This window comes from Parasteatoda tepidariorum, chromosome 12, assembly GCF_982258835.1.
Source record: "Parasteatoda tepidariorum strain Cologne lab strain chromosome 12, Ptep-v5.0, whole genome shotgun sequence".
Lineage (NCBI taxonomy): Eukaryota > Metazoa > Arthropoda > Arachnida > Araneae > Theridiidae > Parasteatoda > Parasteatoda tepidariorum.
Genome location: NC_141766.1, coordinates 49,839,416 through 49,865,708, shown reverse-complemented (window position 1 = coordinate 49,865,708; position 26,293 = coordinate 49,839,416). Strand labels below are relative to the sequence as shown.

The window sequence follows — 26,293 nt, the reverse complement described above, 5'->3', positions numbered from 1 at the left end:
ACTATGTTTTAATTATAAAAAACTAATAGTTACTGACAAAAATCTGTTAGATTATCGGAATTATAATTATGCTAAAATATAAAATTAAAAAAAGTATGATTTTCTTTCATTCCTATTCAAAACTATAGAAAATTAATTTTGTAAACTAAAATAATTTCAATAATAAGTAACTGTTTCACTTAGTTTCTGCAAATTTGTAAAATTCTTTGGAAATTGTAGTCTAATATTGTTTGGAAGAATTTACTTTTAACTCAGAAAAAGATGCCTATTCCATTCTGCGTTTCGTAACCGTGAATTATTAAAATGTTAAATATAATATTTTTCCCTTATTGTGACCTAAATTAAAATGAAGTAACTGTTTCACTTAATTTCTGCAAATTTGTAAAATTCTTTGGAAATAGTAGTCTAATATTGTTTGGAAGAATTTACTTTTAGCTCAGAAAAAGATGCCTATTCCATTCTGCGTTTCGTAACCGTGAATTATTAAAATGTTAAATATAATATTTTTCCCTTATTGTGACCTAAATTAAAATGAAGTAACTGTTTCACTTAATTTCTGCAAATTTGTAAAATTCTTTGGAAATAGTAGTCTAATATTGTTTGGAAGAATTTACTTTTAGCTCAGAAAAAGATGCCTATTCCATTCTGCGTTTCGTAACCGTGAATTATTAAAATGTTAAATATAATATTTTTCCCTTATTGTGACCTAAATTAAAATGAAGTAACTGTTTCACTTAATTTCTGCAAATTTGTAAAATTCTTTGGAAATAGTAGTCTAATATTGTTTGGAAGAATTTACTTTTAACTCAGAAAAAGATGCCTATTCCATTCTGCGTTTCGTAACCGTGAATTATTAAAATGTTAAATATTATATTTTTCTCTTATTGTGACCTAAATTAAAATGAAAAAATTATGAAGCATATCTCACCCTTGCAAAAGTGACACAAGTCAAGAAACAGCAATTTTGAGGTTATGTCAATAAAAAATATGTATGAAGTGCCCCATCAAGCTCATCATCATCTCTGACTAGCAATTTATCCAGTCGTTAATTCCTCAAGTTGATTTTTTTCAAATGCTGCATTTTAGAGTAGTGACAATTTTCTTGCCGGGGTGCGACGCGTTAAATAAAAATTCTGCGTCTTATGATCAATAAGCCATTTTGCCGAAATCCTTCAATTAGCCAAACAAATGTATTCTTTTGTCATATTTTAATGTTTGAATAAAATTTATGCTCATTTAAATTTTCTAGTTATGTAAAGAAAAGCATAAAATAGCAAAAAAATATGTGATCTAAATATTTAGATTAACAAAATAGAGGAAAACACTCAAAATTTTTCTCTTCAATATTTCATATTAAATTAAAGCCTTAATGAAAATGAAAATGTTTTATTTGCTCTCAACACATCATAAGCTCCGAAAACCATAATTAATCTCAATATTTTTGAATAAAAGTTATGCATTTCATACCAGCTTGTACTCGCAAAATTGCCATTTTAGCATTGTTTCATTAAAATATATTAACATATTTTGCAATCTCAACAAAACGACCATAATGTAAGCAAAAAGGAAAATCATAATTAGCTTTAAATAAATACTTAATTTTGTTTAGTATCCACAAAAGTCTTGAATTGTGCATTTTATTAAATTACATTGAATTTTTTTCACGCAATAAACGTTTAATGAAAGTTGTTTTGATTACTTACTGGGATACAAATGTTTCCTTTTTTTAAAAAAAATATTTGAAAATTCTTCTAAACATGTATAAATATAAATTAAACAAACAATACATACTAAATCTCATAATGAATCTTCTAGAGAAAGGGAAATATATTAAACATTTTTCAAAAAGGAATAATTTGACCAAATGAAATTACAGATGTAATATTTTTATTCATTCTCTTTTGTGTTTTGAAAATATCAATTAATAATAATCTCTGTTTCTCAAAACATTATTTAATTTCATATTTATGGAGTTATCAACCTTTGGATAAAGATCTTTGCACACGGTCAGAAAGCGAAGGAAAGAAAAAATTTGGTCTTAACTTTTATTTAGTTTTTAGATTTTTTTAGAAAAAAAATCTTTAAGCAATTTATTATTTTTTTAATTTAAATTTTTAATATATTGAATGAATATTGATTTGAGAATTTATATTTTTACATAGATATCTTTAACAACCTAAATAAATTTTTTTTTATGTATCTGCATTTGGGTACTAAGTTCTCTCAGGCATAGGTATATACTTTATACTTACAAAATTATGAGATTAATTTATATATATGTATAAATAATATATAATACATCGCAAAAGTATATATATATATATATATATATATATATATATATATATATATATATATGTATATATATGTATATATATGTATATATATGTATATATATGTATATATATGTATATATATGTATATATATGTATATATATGTATATATATGTATATATATGTATATATATGTATATATATGTATATATATGTATGTATATATATATGTATATATATATGTATATATATATGTATATATATATGTATATATATATGTATATATATATATATATGTATATATATATGTATGTATATATGTATGTATATATATATGTATATATATATATATATATATATATATATATATATATGTATATATATATGTATATATATATGTATATATATATGTATATATATATGTATGTATATATATATGTATATATATATATGTATATATATATGTATATATATATGTATATATATATGTATATATATATGTATATATATATGTATGTATATATATATGTATATATATATGTATATATATATATATATATATATATATATATATATATATATATATATATATATATATATATATATATATATATATATATATATATATATATATATATATATATATATATATATATATATATATATATATATATATATATATATATATATATATATATATATATATGTTTTTGAGAATGTTATTTAATAAAAATTTGGCAGACATTTGCTAACTCCTGTTTGATTCTCATGATCTATATGGTATCTTTTTTAGTTTTTTTTTTAAATAATAATCGGTAGCTTCTATGATTTAAAGCATTTGAAAAATACTTTTTAGAGCTGTAGTGCATCAAAAACGACGCTTTTAACACTAGAAAGACGGAAAATTAGTATATACCTATATTACCCAAAAGCAGTAAAAATGACTGGATTGTGAATGCGTAAATAAATTTGTTTAAAATTAATTTTTAACATTTTTCATATTATTCACAGTTATATAACAAGCTATTAGTAAGTATTAACAATAAAAAAAATTATATGTTGTACAAAAAGTCACAAAATTCTAAGAAAATGTATCATTCTATACATCATTGTTTTTCTAATCGAAATTAAAAGCAGTCAAAATGACTTCCTTAGGCAATCTAGTGTTAAAATCTAATGGAATTTTATAAAACTTTTATCAGAACTTAACATGACCATTTGTCTGACCTTTAATATGTTTACTAAAACTATTTATAATTGATTAAAATATTATGACATTAACTTCGCTACCACTGAAAAAAAAAAAGATTTCTGAAAATACAGAATAGTTGGAGGATATGCAATAGCCTAGAATATATTTGCTTTTCTCTGAAAAAATATTCTAATAAACCTTTAAGCAAAAGTAATTCAAAATTTTCATTTCATTCCTTAAATCTCTAAGTTTCAAAGGTTCTATTAAACCCATGTTTTATTATTGTCTATTTGAACTTTATAAGTAATCCAGTTCTTCATCATTAGAATTTGTTTTTTATCTTAAGACTCTTCATTTTCCTCTACCCATTCTTCGAAATCACTGTCAACGATTTTTCCTAGTATATGTTATACAATGTTTAACCAATTTCACCACACTGTTTGCTAGGAGCTATTTGAACTTCTGAATTGCTTTTATAATGAAATTTAGTTCAACATCCCAAAACGTTCGACTACTTCCTTTTAAATTCGAATACCATTCCACTTTTTTTTCCCAGAAAAAAGAATACTTTTATTCTAGTAACAAAAAGAGTGTTGAAAAACTATAACATTGTAGTACATATTTTATTTCGTAGTCAGAATAGAGGTCTATATCGTAGAAACTTTTGAGCTGTTATAATTCTAAATTTGGGACGCTATTATTTCAACAGCGCCTTACTTTACGATTTAATTTTTGACATTTAACTCCTTAGTCCCAAAGGTACTGGATACTTTCCAATAAATGGGATATTTTTAATATTTATTAGGTGCTTGATTTGTCACCAACTTTTCAGGATTTTTCGTAACATTTCATATATGTATTGAAAGTTGTAGTAAAATTTAGGCTTTTTTTTCATATATCGAACGATACTTCGATCGGCACAATCGATGTTTGGATTATAGTCATACTAAAATGGATGAATACTCAGTAGCAATTTCATTGCCGTTACGCTATCCGCTGGAGGGTTTTTTTGGGGGGTTCCTCTCCGAGTAACGCATATGTGGGTTAGTACCAACATAAAAGCCCTCCACGGAAGCTAGTTTTTCCCTATGCTTGATCCAGAAGTTCTCTTGTCTTCCGGGTTGGGGTAAAAATTTCAAGATTATGGAATTAGGCATTGATCATCCTGAGCTCAGGATTGCCCCGGCTATGCAACGTTGGTTATAAAATAAAATATTTGTATTTAATAAATTTACTTTAAAATGTTTTAAACTGGGGTTCGATCTCCAGTGGCAGTTTGAAGCCCACCACACAGCTTCAGATCGATGTCGACCAGCTTTTATGGACAGTAAAGACTGACTGTGTACAATACGAACAACATTGCCACAGTCATGCTGTTGGTCACGAATTTATGGGGTCCTTACCCTCCTGGTCCACAAAGAACTGTAGTGGGAATGCTTTACTTAACAATATATATATAAAACGAATGGAACATGTATCATACATTTAGGTTAAACATATGTATGAAAGTATTACAATTAGATCATGGTGTATTTAGTTTCTGGGAAAATAAAATATTACCTGTCTAAAACTGTAATTCAATTGAAATCTTACTATCACTTTGGAGAATAATTTCCCGTAAGAGCAAAATATGGCAGGTATGCTCTGTAGCCCTTCTTAACTTTAAAAAACTATCGAACTGAAACATCTTGTAGCTACAGCAATGCTCCTACTTTTCACAATATATTTAGATGTAAAAGTTAGTTGAGTTTGAGAACTCTCTCGGTTGAATTAAAAAGAAGCAAATGCTTTAGTTTTTAATCTGTGAACTCTTCACGTTTGCCAAAATGCATTTATAATTTATCATAAGTTTTTTTTTAAGGCACATGTAAAATTAACGTTGTCTTTGACCTATCAGTCAGCATTTGCTAAATTGAAAAAAGAGGCAAAAACCTAACAAGTTTTGAAAGAAAGAAAAATTTGCTTAAAGCAATTATTTTTAAAGATTTTATAAAAAAAATTTCAAAAATAGAATGATCTTTTTAAAAAATAGAAAAAACTTCGCTAGATTGTAAAGAATTTGACTATATTACGACAAAATAAAAATAGGAATGCGATTTATGTTAATATATTCTGTTAGTTAATAGCTTTCTAATTTTTTTTTATAATCGCGATAAAAGCGGATTTTTGTTTTAAAAGTAAACATTTCAAATTTTAATAGCAATTCACTTGAAAAACGATATTTTGTACTATTGTTTGTAGGAAATTAAATCGCAGAAATACATATTTACAAATATAGTATTTATTGACATAATTTTTATTATTTTATCTTCAAAAAGATGGGCACATAAATTTAAAGTAATTTCTGTTTGAATAATTGATTTAGATAATCTTGCAAATGGCGAAATTGAATTACAAAAATATTCGATAAACACTCCATTTAAAAAAAAAAAAAAATTCTGAACTGCTTAAAATTCACGTTAAACATTTCTATATTTATAATGCTATATATCATTCTTATAGTACTACCTTATTTTTATTTTGAATGATGTAGAACCAGGAAAGCTTACAATATAACCCGCGAAGATTCAGCACCAAAATAAACCAACCAAACATTTGATAAGATTAAATAGCCTCATCAATTTACATTTAGATGTTCCTCTTTTCTTTAAATAGTGATGTACTATCTTTGCGAACGAGAAACTCTAAAACAAACCTATTACAAACCAAGCTTTTCCATTATTAATATAGATAAAGGGATATTCTGGAAGAAAGGATTAACAGAAGCATAGAATACTAGACTCGGAGGAAAGTTTTCAAGCACATGGGAAACATTTGTGAATTTGATATTTCGATAAGAGAAAATACTTGCAAGTATATTAGACTGAATATATTCAAATGCTTATGAATTATTCTCTTTTAAAGTGAATTTGAGAGAAATGTTCTGTTAAGAGCTTTTCACAAATAATGCTTTAAAGCGATATTACGTTTAAATATTAACCCAGATAACATAGAAAATCTGAACAACTTACTGTGAACTTGGAGTATATTGTAGTTTTGGCACTTCATAATTCTAGAGAGGAAGTAAATAATCGTATTTAAAGTAAAATGGAATTTTCTCTTGCTCGATTGAAAGTGGAATGCATAGTAAGAAATTAATAGTTAGAATCTTTACTTGTATGGATTAGTATATTACCTCGTTAAGTATAAATTATGGTTTTTAGACGAAAACTAATTTTTAATAATTTAAGTAGTTCATGATTTTAGTTAACTATATTTTAAAATAATTCTTAACTACTGTTATCAAATTAACGATTAAGTGGACCAATGTCACCATATACGTGGCACTTTTACTTACTGGGTCTGCATTTACTAAAAAAGGAACCCACACCTATTTGTTCACAATGTAAAGTTGTCATCACCGTTGGAATCACCTTTATTGACTGTAGACGATTCAAATATTTGAGAAACAATTCTTTTTTCCTTGCAGCTTTTATCCAGATCTTCAAATTTAGCTTGGTGACCCGATACCTCAAATACCTTACATCATATACATTTCATATACACCGTGTATATAGTTCGTTCACCAGGAGTTGGTACTTGGCTCCACCTCCTCGAAAGCAGAGTTCATTTCAGCGCGGGAGTAAGAAGAGAAACATCTCAACAAACAAGAAGAGAGACAACCCTTAATGAGCGTCAAACACAAACAGTGACTTCTTTTTCAGTCACTTACTTCGCTTTATCATCCGCTATTATACCGTTGATTTCTCTAGCTAATTAAATATATTTGAAATTAAAAAACTTTTTTTTCCCATAAAAATATCTCAAAAATGACAAACTATTCACTCAAAAGAGAGAAATATCATAAAAAATGGCGCGAAATATTATCAAATTTATGAAATATTTAATGTTCAAAAAATGCAGATAAAGTTTGTGAAATAAATATTTTTGCCATACGATCGCCAAATAGCAGCCCTGTTCAGGATTGCTTACAACCTTCTCCCAAAATTAGCGAAATAGTATCGTCCCATACCACGTGATGAAGGTGGAGCCAAGTGCCAACTCCTGGTGAACGAAATATACAACATATACCTTTTGAAGTTTATCAAGACTAAAGGACTTTATTCTTTACTTTGAGAAAAATATATTAGTTCGATCTAGATATCAATTTTAATCTAGTGTAGCCTCGTGTGTGAATAAACTTAAACCAAACATTTACTGGGTCACGTGACGCATATTAACTATAATTAATATTAAATTGGAATAATGAGGCAAATAATAAACTGCACAGTATTTATTTAGACTTACAATTGTATACACTGCTTAATCTTCCTCGTAATAAACTAGAAGTTATTTTGAATAGTCTACGCTCCGGTCACTCTCATTTCTCAGACATCCTTGACCATTCGTTTTTTAAATTAAATTTGGATTTTTGAAATCAGAAGAACAAATAATTGTTGAGTTTTCTTCAATTGAAATTTCCTGTTCTCTTCCCCCCCCCCCATTTATATATTTATCTTGTAAGTCTGAATAGCTCATGAAAACGAGCTTAAAAACAATAGTGTGCATATATATTCATATTTTCCATTTCAATGATTGATACATTGCATATATCTTATTGAGAAAAATGAGAAATAATTTTAATACTCTTTTTAACTTTGATTTCTTTTTAAAATCACAATTTTTTTTAAAAAAAACTTGTAGACAAGGACTTGTTTCAAATTCAGTTCTTAAAATTCGCACAATTTTGTCTCTTACTGTGCATAATTTTTGAAATACTGAGCAATTTCTGCTCGGAATATTCTTCGAGTAATTTTCAGGAGAAATCACTATTTTGTAATCTTTTTTTTCTTCTTTTTTTTGTGTGCAAATTTTAAGAAATTTTTTATTTTTATTCTTTGCCATAACTCGTTAACCATTTTTTTTTGCAAATTTGATGATATTGTTTTTATTTGCCAATTGAATGCTTGGTTCATTTCTACTCACTGATATAACACTTGTTTATCAACCAATCATCCCATAAGAAAAAATTATTTTCATAATAATTTATTTTATGCCATAATGATAAGAGTTTAAATAGATTCATATACCTTTATATATTTAAATCTTTAACCATATGAATTTAAATAACAAAGTACAAAATATAAGTGAAATCAATCTAAAAGTTTTTGAATTAATAAATATAAAAATAAGTTATATTTTAGAATTTTCATTCTAAAAATTCATTTGACAGTTTTTGATGAAAATTTTTCGATAAAAAATGTATCTCTATTCATAGAAATATATCTTTTTGTGTTGTGTCTGATTCCGCATCTTAATTAGCATTAATACATTAGAATATTTGAGACTAACTTTTTGAGCCACTACGATTGCCACTTATTTGGAAAATCCAGTGGCTAAAACTAAAGTATTTGAGATGATGTTTCTTAGGCCACCCGGCCGGCGAAATTAAAGAACATACATGCCTTATCCGGTATTCGAACCCAGAACCTTTCTGTTTTAAATATATTTATACTACTTTGCATTTTGATACGCTTAGAAATAGTATGTTAGTCATTGCATTCCGTTAACAGACTTTAGTGCTCCTATAAACCACTCATTCAATTTAATTTAATACACCTTTTACATTAAAACGGAAGTATTAGAAAACAAGTTAATAGGGATTTTTTTCTTTGACAACTGTACATTCCTACTTCTTATAGTAACAAAGTTCAGCAGATTCTTTTAATTTCAATTATCTTTTACCTTTGAATTTACATAGCATTTTTTTTTCTTTATTGCAAATGAATTTTTAAAATAATTTATTCATTCAATATGTCCTGAGACAGTCTTAATAAGATTCTGTTCTGTTCCTAATGGGTTTTCTTCCTGGAATGCACTCTATATTCTTTCATAAAAATTTCCAAATACATTGCAAATATATTAGACTAATTATCTTATTTTCAAAAGGAAATTTTTAATTTTTAATTAAGTAGGTTATTATTTTTATAAACTAAATCTTCGTCGAAGTCATGTTTTAACAACAAATAATTAAATTTAATGCACAAAATGAAGTATTTTAGAAGCTTCATATAAAATCTATTACAGAAAATGCGCTTGCAACATAAGTGATAGCTAAGTTTACTAAAGATAATGTAATTTGAAAATGAGGAAGGATTTTTAAAGTAATTATTTTTAAAAATTCAAATTTATTAACATTACAAACAAGGTTTAATAAATATCTCAAATAGAAAAATCAATGTTTACTTTATTTGTAAATATGTTAACAAATGCCCTGAAACCTAAGAAGAAAATGTTTTTAGAAAATTACGTATGAATTTTCATTAAATCTGTACGAAGTGTATCGGCAGATCTTGTTTAGTTATGGAATTATTAATAAGAAATTATACAATTATTGTTGACTTTAGTTTCAGCTAAAAGTACTTCATGTGTCGAAGGGTGAATAAATCTACCCAGCTATATAATCAGCTATTAAGCTTTTTATATACATTGATTTTAAAATATTTTCTCCTATTTCGTTAGATTTTTTTTTATAAATACATTACTTAGTAGTAAATAATTTAGTATTTAAATTTCAAAATAACAAATATGAAATATAACTGAATTTTTTGCCTGTAACTGCAAACTTATTTCCTTATTTATTTACAGTTATTAAAAAAAAGCGAAACACTCTGAATTATTTTTTGTTCAATGATAGAATTTTAACGTACTAGGACTCAAACATAATGGTTTGAGAGGGTCACTTCAAATATGCTTATTAATTAGTGTATAAAATACAAAATCAGCCATAAAACCTATTTTCTCTGAATAAGCATATACTTTTTTCGACGAACTTAGATTCCTTAACCTCAAAATATAGAGGTTAACCGTAATCTAGGAAATATGTTCCCAATAATATTTTATTTATATTATATATACAATTTATAATATATTAATTCTTTAATAATTATTTATTTTATTAATAGTCCAGAAAAAATTTAAATTTTTTAGTGTAAAAATTTTTGCACTGTTTTAAAGAAGGCAATTTTATGATATAAACCATTTTGTAATAATTATAATATTAATTTTATAATATACAAAATATAAAATTTGAACGAAATCGGTCGAATAGCTCCTGAAAAATTGAATATTAACACTAGAAAAACTGAAACTTAGTATATATCCTATATTTCCCAAAAGCAGTCAAAATGACGAGATTGTGAAAAAATAACCAATGAGTAAAAAATTTGTTTAAAATTTTTATTCTTTTTATATTTTTTGCAGTTATATAACAAGTTATTAGTAATTATTAACAATAAAAAAATTATATGTTGTACAAAAAGTCGCAAAATTCTACAAAATTGTGTCATTATATGTATCATTGTTTTTCTAATCGAAATTAAAAAACAGGCAAAATGACTTCCTTGAGCGATCTAGTGTTAGGAAAGTCAAATAAGTTAAATGCGATTTCTCTGATTCGACAATATAGTGTTCGACTAATTTTGTTCAAATTTCGTATTTGACCTTATAAAATTAAATTTTTTCAAAATATTATTAAAATAAAAGTTAAAAATTTCGTTGACTATAATAAAAAAAAACATTATTGAAACGTATATTTTGTTTGAAATTATCTTTGGGTAAACGAATTTAATACTTGCATGCTTATTATTCACTTAAATCCTCAAAATATCGCAATATTAGCAGATTTGAAGTTACCTTCTCAAACAATTTAAGATTGAGTCCTGATATGATAAATTTCGATCATAGAATTAAAAGTTTTTCAAATTGTCTATTTTTTTTGCGCCGAGCATCCGAGCTGAAATAATAAAAATACGGTTGTGTAGGGAAGAATATTTGTTTCTGTATAAAGTAAAAATCCATAAGGGCAAACATGTTTTTTAATTAATTTAAAAATTGAAATTTTAAAAAAAATAATTGAAAATAAGTTCCTTTTATCAAATCTTCTAACGGAAGAATTTCTGGAACTTTTGGATCAGTCTTTAAAGAAATTAGTCAGGACGAATCAAGAGAATTGTGCATTTTTTACAGTACACGGTTTGTCCAAACATTTTCAGCAACGAAAATTTTAAAAAAAATCCACAGTTTAAGATATCACTGAATATTGGAAGAAAAAGAATTAATATTTGACTAAGTTTTCTTCGCGATACCCTTTATCACAGCTTCGGCACCCTACACAGAAAAAAAAATTCCGGTAAAATTACCATACTGTAAGGTAATGAAACTTAAGGTAAAAAAAAAATTTAATGTTAGGTTTTATATCATGCTCTAATGCATAATGCTAAAGTTGCTAAATTTCAAAACACTTTCAGAATTTTATCACAAATTATAAAATCAAATTTTATTGATAATTTTACCAAGATCATACTAAGGTGCTCCGGTAAAAAATTTCAGAGCCTTTGGTTTTCCCATATAGAGACAGGAACACGGTAAATTAATCTTTCCATATTCTTGTACTTTTGACTATACTATTTTTTTGGGTGCACAATTTGAGAAATCCTGCTTAAGCTATTGTAATGTTGTAAATAAATAGTTTTTGTATTTTGAAATAAGTAAAGTATTTTATGTTTTTATATATTGTATCTAAAAATTCAGAAGTGTTAAGAAACAGTTTAATCCTAAGGATAACCAGATTTATCAAAGGAATTTTGGACCTTCTAGATATCTCAATAATAGTTTTATACTGCATTCATTCTATGGCATACATGTTTTAAGTACACTGGTGTGCAAAACTTAAGCAATAAGTGGTTTTTCGGCCACAGCTCCCCAACAAAGTATAAGATAGCCATGAAATTGCATTATAATATGCACGTAATTCAGTAGAAAGATTATTTGTATGCAAATTTTTGAAATAAAACGTCGTAGGTGATGTAAGTGTACATAAACCTTGCGGGTCGGCGCGCAGGTCAAAGCAGTGATAAAAGGATGAAGGGCACCGTAGTTAAAGACATTCGCTGCAAGTGCAAGTGATTTGTTTTGTGAAACATATCTTCAAGAAATCATTTAGACGACTTTACTCGAGAAATAATGATTGGGAAGCTTGAGGAGGGGCGTAGTGTGACCAGTGTCGCCGAAGAGTTCGGGATCAACAAAAGTGTTGTTTCTCGTGCTTGGAATGCCTTTAAACCTACTGGTACAGCTGTTCGGAAGGTTGGTGGTGGCCGTCCAAGGAAAATAACACCAAGAGATGACCATTACATTGTCCTCCAGACGAAAAGAAACAGTTTTCAGTCAGCGAGTGCCATATCTCAGCAATTGTGCACAGCCACAGGACGACAAGTATCAAGATTTACAGTGGCCAGACGCCTCCACAAAGGTAGCTTATTTGCTAGACGTCCTGAACGCTGCATACCTTTAAAAGTTAGCCATCGGTGGCACCGTTTAGAGTGGTGCAGAGAGCACGAAACCTGGAAACCTCATCAATGGAGTCGCGTCCTCTTCACAGATGAGAGTCGTTTTACTGCTACAAGGGATTCTCAACGTCAGTTGATCTGGAGAGAGGTTGGAGCTCGATTTCATCCCAATAACATCGCGGAAAGAGATCGTTACGGTGGTCCTGGAGTTGTCGTCTGGAGAGGCTTTATGTTGAACGGGAGGACTGAGCTTAAGATCTTCGACCGAGGTTCTGTAACTGGAGACCGTTACTGCAATGAGGTAATGCTACCCCATGTGAGTCTGCTCCGAGGGGCCATTGGACCAGACTTCATTTTTATGGATGACAATGCCCAGCCACACCGTACTACTAATGTTCAAGACCTACTGGAAAGTGAAAATATCACACGAATGGATTGGCCAGCTTACTCTCCAGATCTAAATCCCATAGAGCATGTGTGGGATGCATTAGGAAGACGTCTTGCGACACGACAGTATCCTCCTGGTAACATCCATCAGCTGAAAGATGCGTTAAAGGAGGAATGGAGACGTTTATCCCAAGAACTCCTGGATAATCTGGTGCTTAGCAAGGAGAGACGATGCCAAGCAACAATTACAGTAAGGGGAGGGCATATCCCATACTAGGGAACATCTGCCAGTTGTACTTACGCTTCTTCAAGCAATCATGTGTAACGCCACTATGTGTCAAATAAAGCCTTTTTTTGTTCCATACCCTACTTTAGGCTTTATATTCATTTCAGCGCCATTATTCTTTTACCATCGTTTAAGTACAAAATAATGTACATCATATTCAAATTTCATGTCAATTGGATCATCTCTTGTAGAGTTATGACAAAAAACGCACTTGTTGCTTAAGTTTTGCACACCAGTGTATATTTTTTCATGTATAGAAGGTTTAAAACCAAGTATTTATTCCTCGGTAAAGAAAAATGTATACCACGGAGATTCGTGCCGCTATAAAATTCCTCAGTATTCTAAAAACAAGTAAAAATATCAAACATCTGATGTAGTCCGATCTACTTATATAAGATTTGAAACTAAATATTTGAAAATATATCGAAACACACAAAAGAATATCGTGATCTTGACTACCTTTTGAAATAACTAAAAGGTATATTGCCTTTGAAAATATCGGAAAGAAATATTGAGTAAAACTTCTTGGGAATTTTGTAAACATTTGAAGTGGTTTTGAAAGAAAAAATATATTTTCTTGTAACTTTAAAATTCTTTTTATAAAAGGAGAAGAACGCGATTCAGAATATTTCAGGGTGTTTTGCCATCTCTTAAATTATTTTGAAATTAAAGGAAATATTAAAGAGCGAAATTTTTAAGACTTGGATATCTTGTTTGCATTGCCATTATATTTTCAAAAAGTGCAAGTAGAATCTTTGAAGTACGGCTAAAAGTACCTTGTTCCCTTCTTGTTTTAAATAAAAAAAAAATTTTAAATATAAGAAACTAAAAAGAATAATTTGTTCAACACTCTAATAAATTTTGATTGACATCTTTCGGTAATCTAGGAAATATGTCCCCAATAATATTTATTATTTTCATTATATATGAAATTTATAATATATTATTTCTTTAATACTTAATTTATTAATGGTCCAAAAAAGTGTAATTTTATAGTGTAAAGTTTTTTTACACTGCTTTAAAGAAGGCAATTTTAGAATAAGACAAAATGTAAAATTTGAACGAAATCGGTCAAATAGCTCCTGAAAAATCGAATAGTAACAATAGAAAGACTTAGTATATACCTATATTTCCCAAAAGCAGTCAAAATGACTGAATTGTGAAAGAATAAATAATGTGTAAAAAATTTGTTTAAAATTAATTTATTTTTGCTTATTTTTTGCAGTTACTAATATAGTAAATACTAACAATATAGTGAACAGTAAATTATTAATATAGTGAGTAGTGACAAGTTATTAATATAGTGAATAGTAAATATTAACAATAAATAAAATTATATGTTGTACAAAATTCTATGAAATTGTGTCATTATATAAGTCATTGTTTTTCGAATTGAAATTTAAAAGCAGTCAAAACTTCCTTGTGCAATCTAGTGTTAAAGTCAAATAAGTAAATTTCGATTTCTCTGGAATTGTTCGACTAATTTTGTTTGTGTGCGTTAGATGCTTTCAGAGAAACATTTTGTTGACCATGTTTTCAGTTTGCTCTAGGTCTTATTGTTTAAGAATTCGAATTATTTATTTTAATCTTCAATGATTTGAATTATTTATTGTTATTTCGTTACCTGCAAAATTGCGGAATTCGAATTTGTGACAAAAAATTCAGGTCTTCCTTTTTTGTATGAAACATTTCAAATATCACTTGTTGAACATTTATTCTCTAGGAGTTATAAGTACTTTCTTTTACATGAAATTGAATTTCCTCTATATTACACTATCTACCAATAAGTATTTGGACACGTGTGATTGAAAAGAAAAACAAACTTTATTCACAATCAATAGTTGGTAGAGCCTCCACGAGACGGAATTACAGCGTGAACAATCCGGGGCACACTTTCCACAAGTCTTTGTGTGATGGGTAGTGGTATTTTCTTCCACTCGGCTTGGAGAAGACATGCAAGTTCTTTCACCGATTTTGGACAGGTATGCCCCCTTAATTTGGCGCAGTATAGCCATGTTTGGCTCTTGTGCCAATAAACTTGAATCAACCAATCGTCCGAATTTCTCTGAACAACACCCATCGGTATCGATCTCCCAGTTTCGTTGGTCTTCCGACTCAGGAACATTCCGATACTCACCGCTTACCTTCCACTTTTTAATCACATAAGCCACTGTCGATTTTGGGTAATTCAGCTCGCTGTTTATATCCCTTAAAGGTTTTTGTGATACCCGACAACTATATCTTTTTCGAAATCAGAGAGCTCCGAACTGCGTGGCATCCTGCATGGGACTAATGCCGATGTTGTTCCGTACACGATATATACCGGTGGAGAGCGTGACGTATCGCTGGACCGCAGACATAGTCATTTGCATAGGTGTCCAAATACTTGTTGGTAGATAGTGTATACATAAAAAAAGTAAAGACTGTTTTTTTTAAATTTTTTGATGTGATTGAAAACTAATGAACATAAAATTATAACTTTTGCTGCCACATGCATAATAAATGTATGAAAGTGTAACACATCGCGGAAAATGAGTTTTGACCTTTTTGTTAAATTTTAATTTTGTTTCGGAGTTATTGAATTTCAATTTTTTTTTTTTTGTTTTTATATAATCCCGGAAGAGAAACATTTTTTTAGATGGAAACAATCAAGCATTTTGCTTTCATTTAAAAAAATATAATATCAAGCCTCTTAATTGAAAAAAAAATATATTAATTAATAAAGATAAATTTTTAATAGTGCTTTCATTTTAAGTAAATTTTCATATGACCTGTTTTTTGTCAAGGTGTCCAAACTTCTTGAAAAATAAAAATTATCTCGAAAAATTAAATAAAATACGTCTGTTTTCGATAATTTATTATGTAAATGTTACTGTATCGAAATATTGGATTGATTTTCGTAAAAAACGATATTACAGCATAATATGACGAGCCCGGCGTGCTACGGAAAACTCGCTTTGACATGTAAATCCACGTGGAGTTCTGCACTCTCTTGATTAATGGATTTGCTTACTCCTATTATATTTAACATTTAAGTAAAACGCCATTATTTTAACACTTTATTGAAATATTTTTTTTCAAAATTAAGTAAGAGAGAAATTAATTTTACATTCGATATTAATAGTTAAAATTTCAACTTATTTAGCAATAATATTTTTGCTAAATAAGATGCAAAGGGGGTCAGTTATGGAGCAATTAGAAATAAATATAGGCCCAGAAGCCAAGGAATATGCTGAAGACAGCAGAATTTCGGGTTCAATTTTTTAAACATATGAGGCGGCGTCACATGAGGATAGGTAGAAAAGAAGAATGCCTAGTATAGCACATGATGATAGATAGAAAAGAAGAATGCCTAGTATAGCACATGATGCTGATGAAACTAATGGAGAAAAAGCATCTTATGGATCTCATAGTGATGCATTATAGTTAACTACAAACTTTTATCTGTAAATGGATGATTGATCACAAAACTTTAAACGCAATTTATCTCTTTGTATCTCTAACTAGTACAGTTTTTAACCGATTTACTTCAAAGTTTGACACAATGTTCACAATAATATAGTTTTCGTTGCGCGTAGTTATTTAATTTTGAGGACTGGTTTTGAGTAATACTCAAAAGTGCAACTTATGGCATATCTTGATTTTTTTCCTTCTAATTATTGCTCATACCAAACTTTCAGAGTGGTTTTCGTAAGGGAAGATCCACAATTGACAACATCGTTGCTCTTGAGTCTAGAAGTCGCAATGCTTTTGTCCGGCGCAATCATCTAGTCTCTATCTTTTTTGATATCGAGAAAGCCTATGATCGGACCTGGAGATATGGAATTCTGAAGGCACTGTTTGATGTGGGTCTCCGTGGTCGTTTGCCAATTTTCATAAAAAATTTCTTGCTCAGACGTTATTTTCGTGTTAAGCTTGGATCCAACTTTTCTGACCTATATATTCAGGCTGAGGGTGTTCCCCAGGGCAGTGTGCTCAGTGTCATATTGTTCATCGTTCATATTTCACTAGTTTTAAACGTACTGCAACCTGCTGTCTTTGGCTCTCTATATGTTGATGATCTACAAATCTCATGTTCGGGATCCGACATGAGAATCATCGAGCGACAACTTCAGTTAGCAGTGAATAAAATTTTAGACTGGTGTGATCATAATGGCCATACCCTTTCACCTTCTAAAAGTTCATGCATTCATTTCTGTCGGAAACGCGCACTTCATAATGATCCTGTCATTTTCATTCATAACATTGCTATACCAGTTGTACCACATGCAAAATTTTTAGGAGTCACTTTTGATAGCAAGTTAACTTTTATCCCTCATATCAAACAATTACGAAAGCGATGCGAGCAAAAACTTAATATGTTGCGTGTTCTCTCAAATACGTACTGGGGAGCGGATCGCGTAGCACTTTTACTCATTTATCAGGCCCTGATACTTTCTCGGCTTGATTATGCATGCGTAGTTTATGGTACTGCAACCACCTCTAACTTACGAATCTTGGACACAGTACATCATACTGCTTTACGCATATGTTCCGGAGCATTTCGTACTTCCCCGGTTGAAAGCTTATATGTTGTTTGTCACCAGATACCATTATATCTACGTCGCATCCAGCTGTCTCTTACATATTACTTTAGTATCATGTCCTCTAAATCGCATCCTTTAAAGCATGATGTTATTTCATCAAGCTTGGAGCGACTGTATATTGCTAGACCATCACACATTCCCCCACTTCAAGCTCGCACAGGCTCACTTATCCAATCATTCGATATCTGTGAATTACCATCACAATCAGTGGATCACTTTCTCATACCACCATGGACCATTTCACCATACCAATCTATTTCCCTTTTCAAGTTACACGATAAAGCCAACGTTACACCCTGCATTTTTCATACACTTTTCACTGCACATCGTCACCAATATTCTCATCATGTACCGATTTATACAGACGGTTCAAAATCTGCCGGATATGTAGGATGCGGGGTCATCATCGGTGATGATACATTTAGCTATAAAATCCCAGATATTTGCTCGGTCTTCACTGCTGAAGCTGTGGCTATCCTTATGGCACTACGTCTAATTTCCTCACGCTCTACTCGGAAGTATTGCCTATACTCCGATAGTATGAGCGTTTTGAGCCAACTAGAAAAGTTTCACTGTGATACTCATCCAATTTTATGTTTCATCATTCATTTGTTAATCACTCTTCAGAAGAATGGCTTCGAGATAATATTTTGCTGGGTACCAAGTCATGTTGGTATTCCAGGGAACGAAGTAGCTGACACAGCTGCACGATCTGCCACATCTGTCTTGAAAGTGTCCATACCTTTTTCTGACATGAAGCTACATACTCGAAAGTTGATAACATCATTATGGCAACAGCAATGGGACCTGAAAGTTCTCAATAAATTGCATAGCATTAAATTCGATTTAAATAATTTTCCAGTGCTGCGCTTGCGTAGTGCTGATGTAAAGCTAACCAGACTCCGAATCGGTCACACCCGGATAACACATCTTCATTTGCTGTTCGGAGAACCTCCCCCTGAATGCAGTACTTGTAACGTCCCTCTCACAATTCATCATATTTTAATATCGTGTCGATGTTTTAATCAACTTCGCTTAAAGCTTTTTGGGAGTACTATTTTATGCTTGCAAGATTTGTTAGATGATACTCACCATCCTAACATTTTTGCATTTTTACGTGCCGTAGGTATTTTTAACAGCATATAAAAGTTTTAACACATCTACAATTTTATACACTTTTGCAAACATCTTATTATTTTGTACATTTTACTCACTTCGTGCGTTTTATACTGTACTCAAACTTTTATCTGATTATACTCATACCTTTTATCTAATTTTATTCACTGATTTATCAGTTATAATTGTGCTACAATTAAATTTTGTATGTACTTAGGCTTTAGAACAATTACCGTATTGTCTGGCGCAGCATGTCCTCATTTGGACTTTGTGCCACTAAACCCTACATTCAATCAATCAATCAACCTTCTAATTATTGTCCTTTTGAGAAAAAAAATTCTACCCGCAGTGAAAACTACTTTTATGTTACTCAAAGGAATAAAAACGAACTCTTTAAATTTGGATGTTTATTTTTCTAATTTATAAATACAGCAAGTTATGGATTGTTTAATAAAGTAAAGTTTGAACATTGTATTGAATTAAGCGCTAAATCTTTATTTGCAAAAAACTTTAAAATGAATATTAAAATGTTTACTATATAACTAAAAAAAGGATTAAATCAAGCTGATCCACAATCGCTGCAAAAGTCATTGAAAATCCCTCTTTTTAACAGGCTTTTACTGTGTTGTTCTAATTTAAATAGTCTAAGTAAAGATTTTAACCCTTATCCTGTATTGCGTTTGCAGCATGCAGATGTTAGGTTAAACAGTCTCCGAATCGACCATGCTCGGCTGACCCACTTACATTTGCTATTTGGAGAACCTCCTCCTAATGCAGCTGTTGCAAAGTTTTACTCACTGTTCATCATATTTTAATCATTTTCCAGTGTTTTAACCGTCATTGTCTTTCCTTTTTGCGTTTCACCGCGCAATTGGTCTTTTATACTGTATATAACTGTTTTATTATCTTTACAATTTTATCTGATTTTATTCAGCTTTGAATGCAACTGCTTTATGATGTTCTACTGTATTTACATTTTATCTGGTCTTGCTCACTTTGGAATACGTCTTTTGAAACCTAGTGTTTGGCTCAGCATGTCTTTTTGTGGACCTTGTGCCATCAAACCCTACATTTAATTCAATTCAATTTTGAATACGTCTGTTCCGTTTTATTCATTTTTATATCTCCCGTGTGATTATTAGTAAGAAGAATGTTTAGTATACATTTACCTAAGATCTATTTAAAAATCGTTTGTTTGGCTCAGCATGTCCTTTTGTGGACTTTGCGCCATAAAACCCTACATTCAATTCAATTAAATTCCATCTGAAATAGTTTATAATAAGTATTTGAAAAAATATGTTTTCGTTTATATGTAAATTAAATTATATAGAACCATTTATGTAGAGTAAGTTACTAGATATAAAAAGTTTCAATATGATTTATAATTTATTTTTCAAATATTTATTAAAAGAAACTTATTACCACATGCTTTACTAAGTTACAAATTATATAAGCTTTGTTTAATCAGTATTTCTAGAATTTTTCCAAACTGTTTGCGGCAGATTCGTTCATTTTCATCATTTCGGAAAGCTGATTAATATTTAAGGCGGATGACGCAAAAATGCTCTTAAGTTTCTTTTTAACTAAGAGTTTATTTTGAGGATGAAACAAAGTTTCTTTTTATTTCTTAAACGAAATATAATCCAATTTTGTTGCCTCAAGTATGACTAATTTTATGCAGTAATGAGATAAAGGAATTTTTTTTCAACCTCAAAAATCCACGCTCAGAATTAAACCGACACTTTTTTTTATTTAAAGAAAAGTTCTTTACTTCCTAAGTACGTTTTGAAGATTAAGTTTAGTGAAAAATTAATAACTAAGCTCTGACTTTAAGTTTCTTTTAAATATAATTGAAATGACCACATCATCATAACTTAAATTTTCCGTTTGTTTGCGGTGAAGCAAAAAGCTTTTTAATATCTTTCAGAATTTGTTCGTAATGAGAATATCTTCCAGAGAGATTAAAATAAAAAATTGTTTATCAATTATTAAATTAGTTTCAATTTTTTTTCCTTCTATAATTAAAAGTATCTATGAGAGAGTATCATGAAAAAAAATTAATTTAATTTTGTACCATGCAATATTTCTTTACATATCAATATATTATAATCTTAAAGTGTGTATAGAATCACCCTTACCCATTTTTAATCGCATGTATTTGTATGTATATTATTTCATACCTGCCAACTTTTAATCCTTTCAAGAATGATTTTTGCCAGTGGTAGACAAATGAAATATCAATTGCAATTATAGGCAGCAAAATAAGCTGTATTTTGAACAAGTTTATGCAGTCCTACACAACAGTATTACATATTTATATTTATGCGTAATTTTTTTAAAAATAGTGGTGGATCAAAAATATTATAAATTAAGTTTATAAATGCAAAGAATATATAGAAAGCATACATTTTACTACCACTTTAAATATAGAAATAAAATTTTACACCAAATGCGTAAAAGTTGGCAGGTATGTTATTTGCATGCATTGTATTTTATTACAACGTACCGTTTTAACCTGTTTTATGCAATTTAAATCAATTTACACCTTTGTCTGATTTTATTGACTTCTGAATGTTTTGGGTGCCATGTATAGTTTTAACAATATAATGTAGTTCAGCAAAACAAATAAGCTTTATCTTACATGTGTTAGAAAAAAACCCGTTTGTTTGGGGCAGCTTGTCCTTTTTTGGACTACATTCAACTCAATTTAATCTTAGTGATCTAACTTCGAACATTAGTTTCCAATGATACGTTACCTTGAAGTGCTGTAAAAAGAAGAAAAAAAACGTAAAATTTTGAAAACAATCTTATATCTTTTTTTTTAAAATTGAATTTTGATTTTTTTTCTTTTAATTTTTTAGCATTATTTGTAATGTTATCATTGTTTACTATAGTACTGCATTTATGGAACACTTATCCAGGGCATGTCCCGCACTGGACTAATCATTTAGACACTGTTCCCAGCAGCAGATCACAGAAGTCAAGCATCACTGGCTGCGATCAGTGTGCAGGTGATCGGCCACTTTTATCAGCCAGCGCAAGAAGCGTGGGTGTGCGGTATTGGTCCTCATAAAACTGTTCCATCGTAAAGTGCTAGTCTTCGGGTGCAGGTTGTCAGTTTACCGAAGCGGGGGTGCCATTCGCTCTCCAGAGTATTAAAATTGGGATGGCATGTCTTCGGATCATCCTCAAGAATGCTGCCTCAACCGCCGCCAATAGCCCATTGTGCAGCGCAGCTCTAGTGTGACGTAAATAAACTACAACTATCCAACGCATGATTACCTGATCTAATGCGCTTTAGCTTTAAAATGCGAAACTAGCCTTATTGCTAGTGATTTTCCTCCTGTTTTAAGCAACATGACAAACCACTTATTAAATTGAAATCTTATTAAATTACGACAAAGCAGCTACTTCTGAACTTAGTTATGTTTTTCGACAATAACTATTTGGAAATATTAAAATAATATATTATAATAATGAATATTAAATTATAATATTATGAACTATAATATTATAATAAATATTAAATTATAATATTAATATGGAATGATGATAGTTTAGATTAATAAAAGTACCAATTCAAAGACAAACGATAATTGGGAATATTAGCACAGTGCCTGCTGTGGCGTACTATGTCATTGCCAGCAGTGGGTTGTTACGCCATTTTTAATCCTTAAAAATGCCCTGTCTCCCCTTAAAGTTTTTCGTAGCATTTGGGACACCCTGAATAGTAAAAAAAAATAATTAAATGGTATTATTAATGATTTTTGTTAAAGTTTGACTTTGGTTATTATTTGATAAACTGTATGTTTAAAAAAATAATTTAAAATAAATTTTATTTTTTATTTACGCTAACGTTGTGATTAACAAGTTTTACTTTTTTGAATATATAAATATACTTGATGAGAAATTCATAGTGATATTAGATTTCTTTTATCCTTTTTGCATTCATATTTTCCAACTGCAACTATAAAAATACTTTTGTACTTTCATTTTTTCTTCTAAGTTGCAATATTCTTTATAAAATACGTTTTTTACATTATGCTCATAATGTGGTATTGCGTGTGAAAATTTAAAAAAAAAATTATAGAAATTCACATGAAATTCAAACTTCAAAAGAATGAAATAAATTCTAAAAAAATACCCTTTGCAAATAAAGGAAAATATTTAAAATAAAGAGAACCTAAGTTATTAATGTTTGAATAACATCATGATAAACTAGCGGAAATAGAACGGTCGTTTCCGTTTTCTTTTCTAAGACTAATTATTTAACTTTTGCTTATATGAAAGTAATTTTTTTCTCTTAACAGACAAAAATTTTACAAAGCCGGTTTATTCATTTCGCATTTTATTAAAAGAAGTGTTCGTATTTTTCATCATGCATATTTGAAATAAGCGGAAGTATCAAAAAAGTTGCTGTTATAAAAATAAAAATAAAAAGAATATAAAAACGGATTTTCATTTTCTCCCTGCATAAATTTTAAAATTGTTGTCTGAAATGTGTTATTTAAAAAACATATCCCAAAGCTATACATGAAATCTGAATATTTTCAAATTTATCGTTTTAAAAATTATATATAGGGGAGAGTCGGGTAGCCCTGCTTACTTAAGGAGTTTTGCTTATATTTCTGTATAATATTGAGTAATAATCAATATTTTTGTATGTTTCTATTGATTTATCATCTAATTAAATAATGCAAAAAGAATAAACCAAAAAAAGAATAGTTCAGCTTAAAAAAATCGAATTTCAAAAAAACATGTTTTTTAGCTCTTTTCAAAATGTGTCGGGTAGCCCCACCCAGTTACAAAAATTATGTTTTTTGGCTATTTTTTCAGGTGTAAATGAGAATGACCAATGTATTGACAATAGATAAACCTCATTTATCATTTTTATCACAAAATTATTTTATTTATTACATATTTATATACTTTTAGTGAATTCTATCATTTAATAACAACAATATTTGTTGTTAAAAATGCATATAACATTCAAATTTGAAGCAATAAAATAATAATCTTTGCAACCGTACATTTATCGACGAAAACAAATTGGACGGTGATACCCGACATTCATGTGTGAGCGGGGGCTATCCGAAATCCAATTTTTTTGTAAATTTGTAATTACTCGAACAATTTTTCACATATAAACTTCTTTCTTTGTGCAAATTAAACTTAAGACTACATACTTTAATGCTGTATGTATAGAAAAAATTATTTTTTTAGTATTAAAATGAAGTTTAATCGAAACATTCAACCAATTTTTCTTAATTTCATGACTACTGTATTCAACATATTTTCAAAACTATTGTTTACCATGTTAACAGCTGCATAAATACTTGAAACTTTGAAAATAATCTTTTTTTAATATAACAATTAATGTCCGATGGCCCATTGACTTGAAAAAATATTCTATACATCTGAAATTGACAGTGGGCGGGGGTACCCGCTGGGCGGGGCTACCCGACTCTCCCCTACATGTAATTCGAAGTTTGATTCAGATATTTCTAAAGAAATATAAAAACATTTTACTTCGTTAGTTTTTATGTTTTATATAATAAAATAGAGTTTCTACTGCATATTTGAATGAAAGCATAAATGCATTAAAATGTGACGAATTTGAAAATACATGATTCATAAATAATTGCAATATTATGTAAACTTTGTTTAGTTCACAATCTTGTACCAAAAATTATGCCCCAAGTAAGATAAATAGTCGTTATAGATGTCTTTTATAGATAATTAATATAGTATAGATGTATTTCCCCACGTGTAACCAAGATCGATTATGTGACAAACTGCTGTTCTCGTGATTGCATATAAGGTTAAAATCACATTAATTTGTCCCAACTGTTAGTTCCGTAACAAAATTTTCAACTGCACTGGTATAGGAAACTAAGAGAATTTGAATACTTGGTCGATTATCTCTGGAACAACTGGACCGATTTTAATGAAATTTAGTATGTACATATATTGATACAATATAAAACAAATAACCATTGAACAATTGTAATACACAAGCGTTATCGTGCATAACACTTGTCGAAGTCAGAAGGCATGAAATTTCCACAGGACAATTCAGGCCAATTGCCACAGAAAATGATAAACTGCCTTATTCCAAGTATGAAATCACGCTGCAAGTATCACTATATCTGTAAGAGGGGCTTATTAACCCATTTTTTTTGTTAATTCTATAACAGCTGTTTCATACCTTCCGACTCCAACGAATACGTTTCTACACGCAATTGATATTTTATATAGTATATAACTGTTTTATCCCATTTACACTTTTATCTGATTTTATTCACTTTTGGATCTTGTTTCACCTTGTTTTACAATATTTATATTTTAGTTGATTTTATTTACTTTCGAACACTCTTATTACGTTGTGTGAAGGTTTGGTAATAAAAAATAGATGGAAGCTTTTTACCTTTGAATCATTTTAAAACCCATTGTTTGGCGCAGCATGTCCTTTTGTGGACCTTCTGCTATTAAACCCTACATTCAACTCAAATTCCGACTCCAATGAAAGTTACGCACGTTCATGCGTGAGTATTACAATTGTTGAATTCTCATTTTTTTGTATTGTATCGATGCATGTATATATCAAATTTCATTAAAATCGGTCCAGTAGTTCGAGAGATAATCGACCGAGTCTGCCAATTCTCTTAACTTCTTACACCAGTTGAAGTATGTATTTTTACTCGCTAATGTTATTTATAAATATATAAAGTTCTTCTGAATTGTACATAATTTTTTAATTGTATGTAGTTTTATGATATTCCATATAATAGTCTAAAAAATTTGTTAACATTATTTTACATCACATTAAAAAATTAATCTTAGTAATTTTAAAGACAAAAAAAAAGTGGGAGTGAAATTGGTTTAATTGTTCCCGTGAAAATTTAATAAAAAGTCTAGTATTTAAATTTCTATACAATGAACAGAGATAATAATTTCACGGATGATGAACTTGATTACCAGATGTGGATAACTGTGCAAGGTCCCGTAGTGGACTGATCGTTAAGACACGGTTCCCAGCAGATCACCGAAGTCAAGCATCACTGGCTACGGTCAGTGTGCGGGTGGGTGACCACTTGGATCAGTCCGCGTAGGGACTGGTCCA

General features: G+C 29.4%; 2 protein-coding genes across 4 annotated transcripts in view; both read left to right on the top strand.

Annotated features, from left to right (window-relative positions):
- The window catches only part of LOC107455346 (atrial natriuretic peptide-converting enzyme), a 411,323-nt gene that overhangs the window by 33,315 nt on the left and 351,715 nt on the right, over positions 1-26,293 (top strand). The gene's annotated exons all lie outside the window — the stretch shown is intronic.
- Positions 15,382-26,293, top strand: part of LOC147801092 (uncharacterized) — a 37,533-nt gene continuing 26,621 nt past the window's right edge. The window contains exons 1-2 of the mRNA XM_087155747.1: positions 15,382-15,450; positions 17,149-19,176. Coding sequence (XP_087011873.1) covers positions 15,382-15,450; positions 17,149-19,176 — 2,097 coding nt within the window. The remainder of the gene's footprint in view (positions 15,451-17,148; positions 19,177-26,293) is intronic.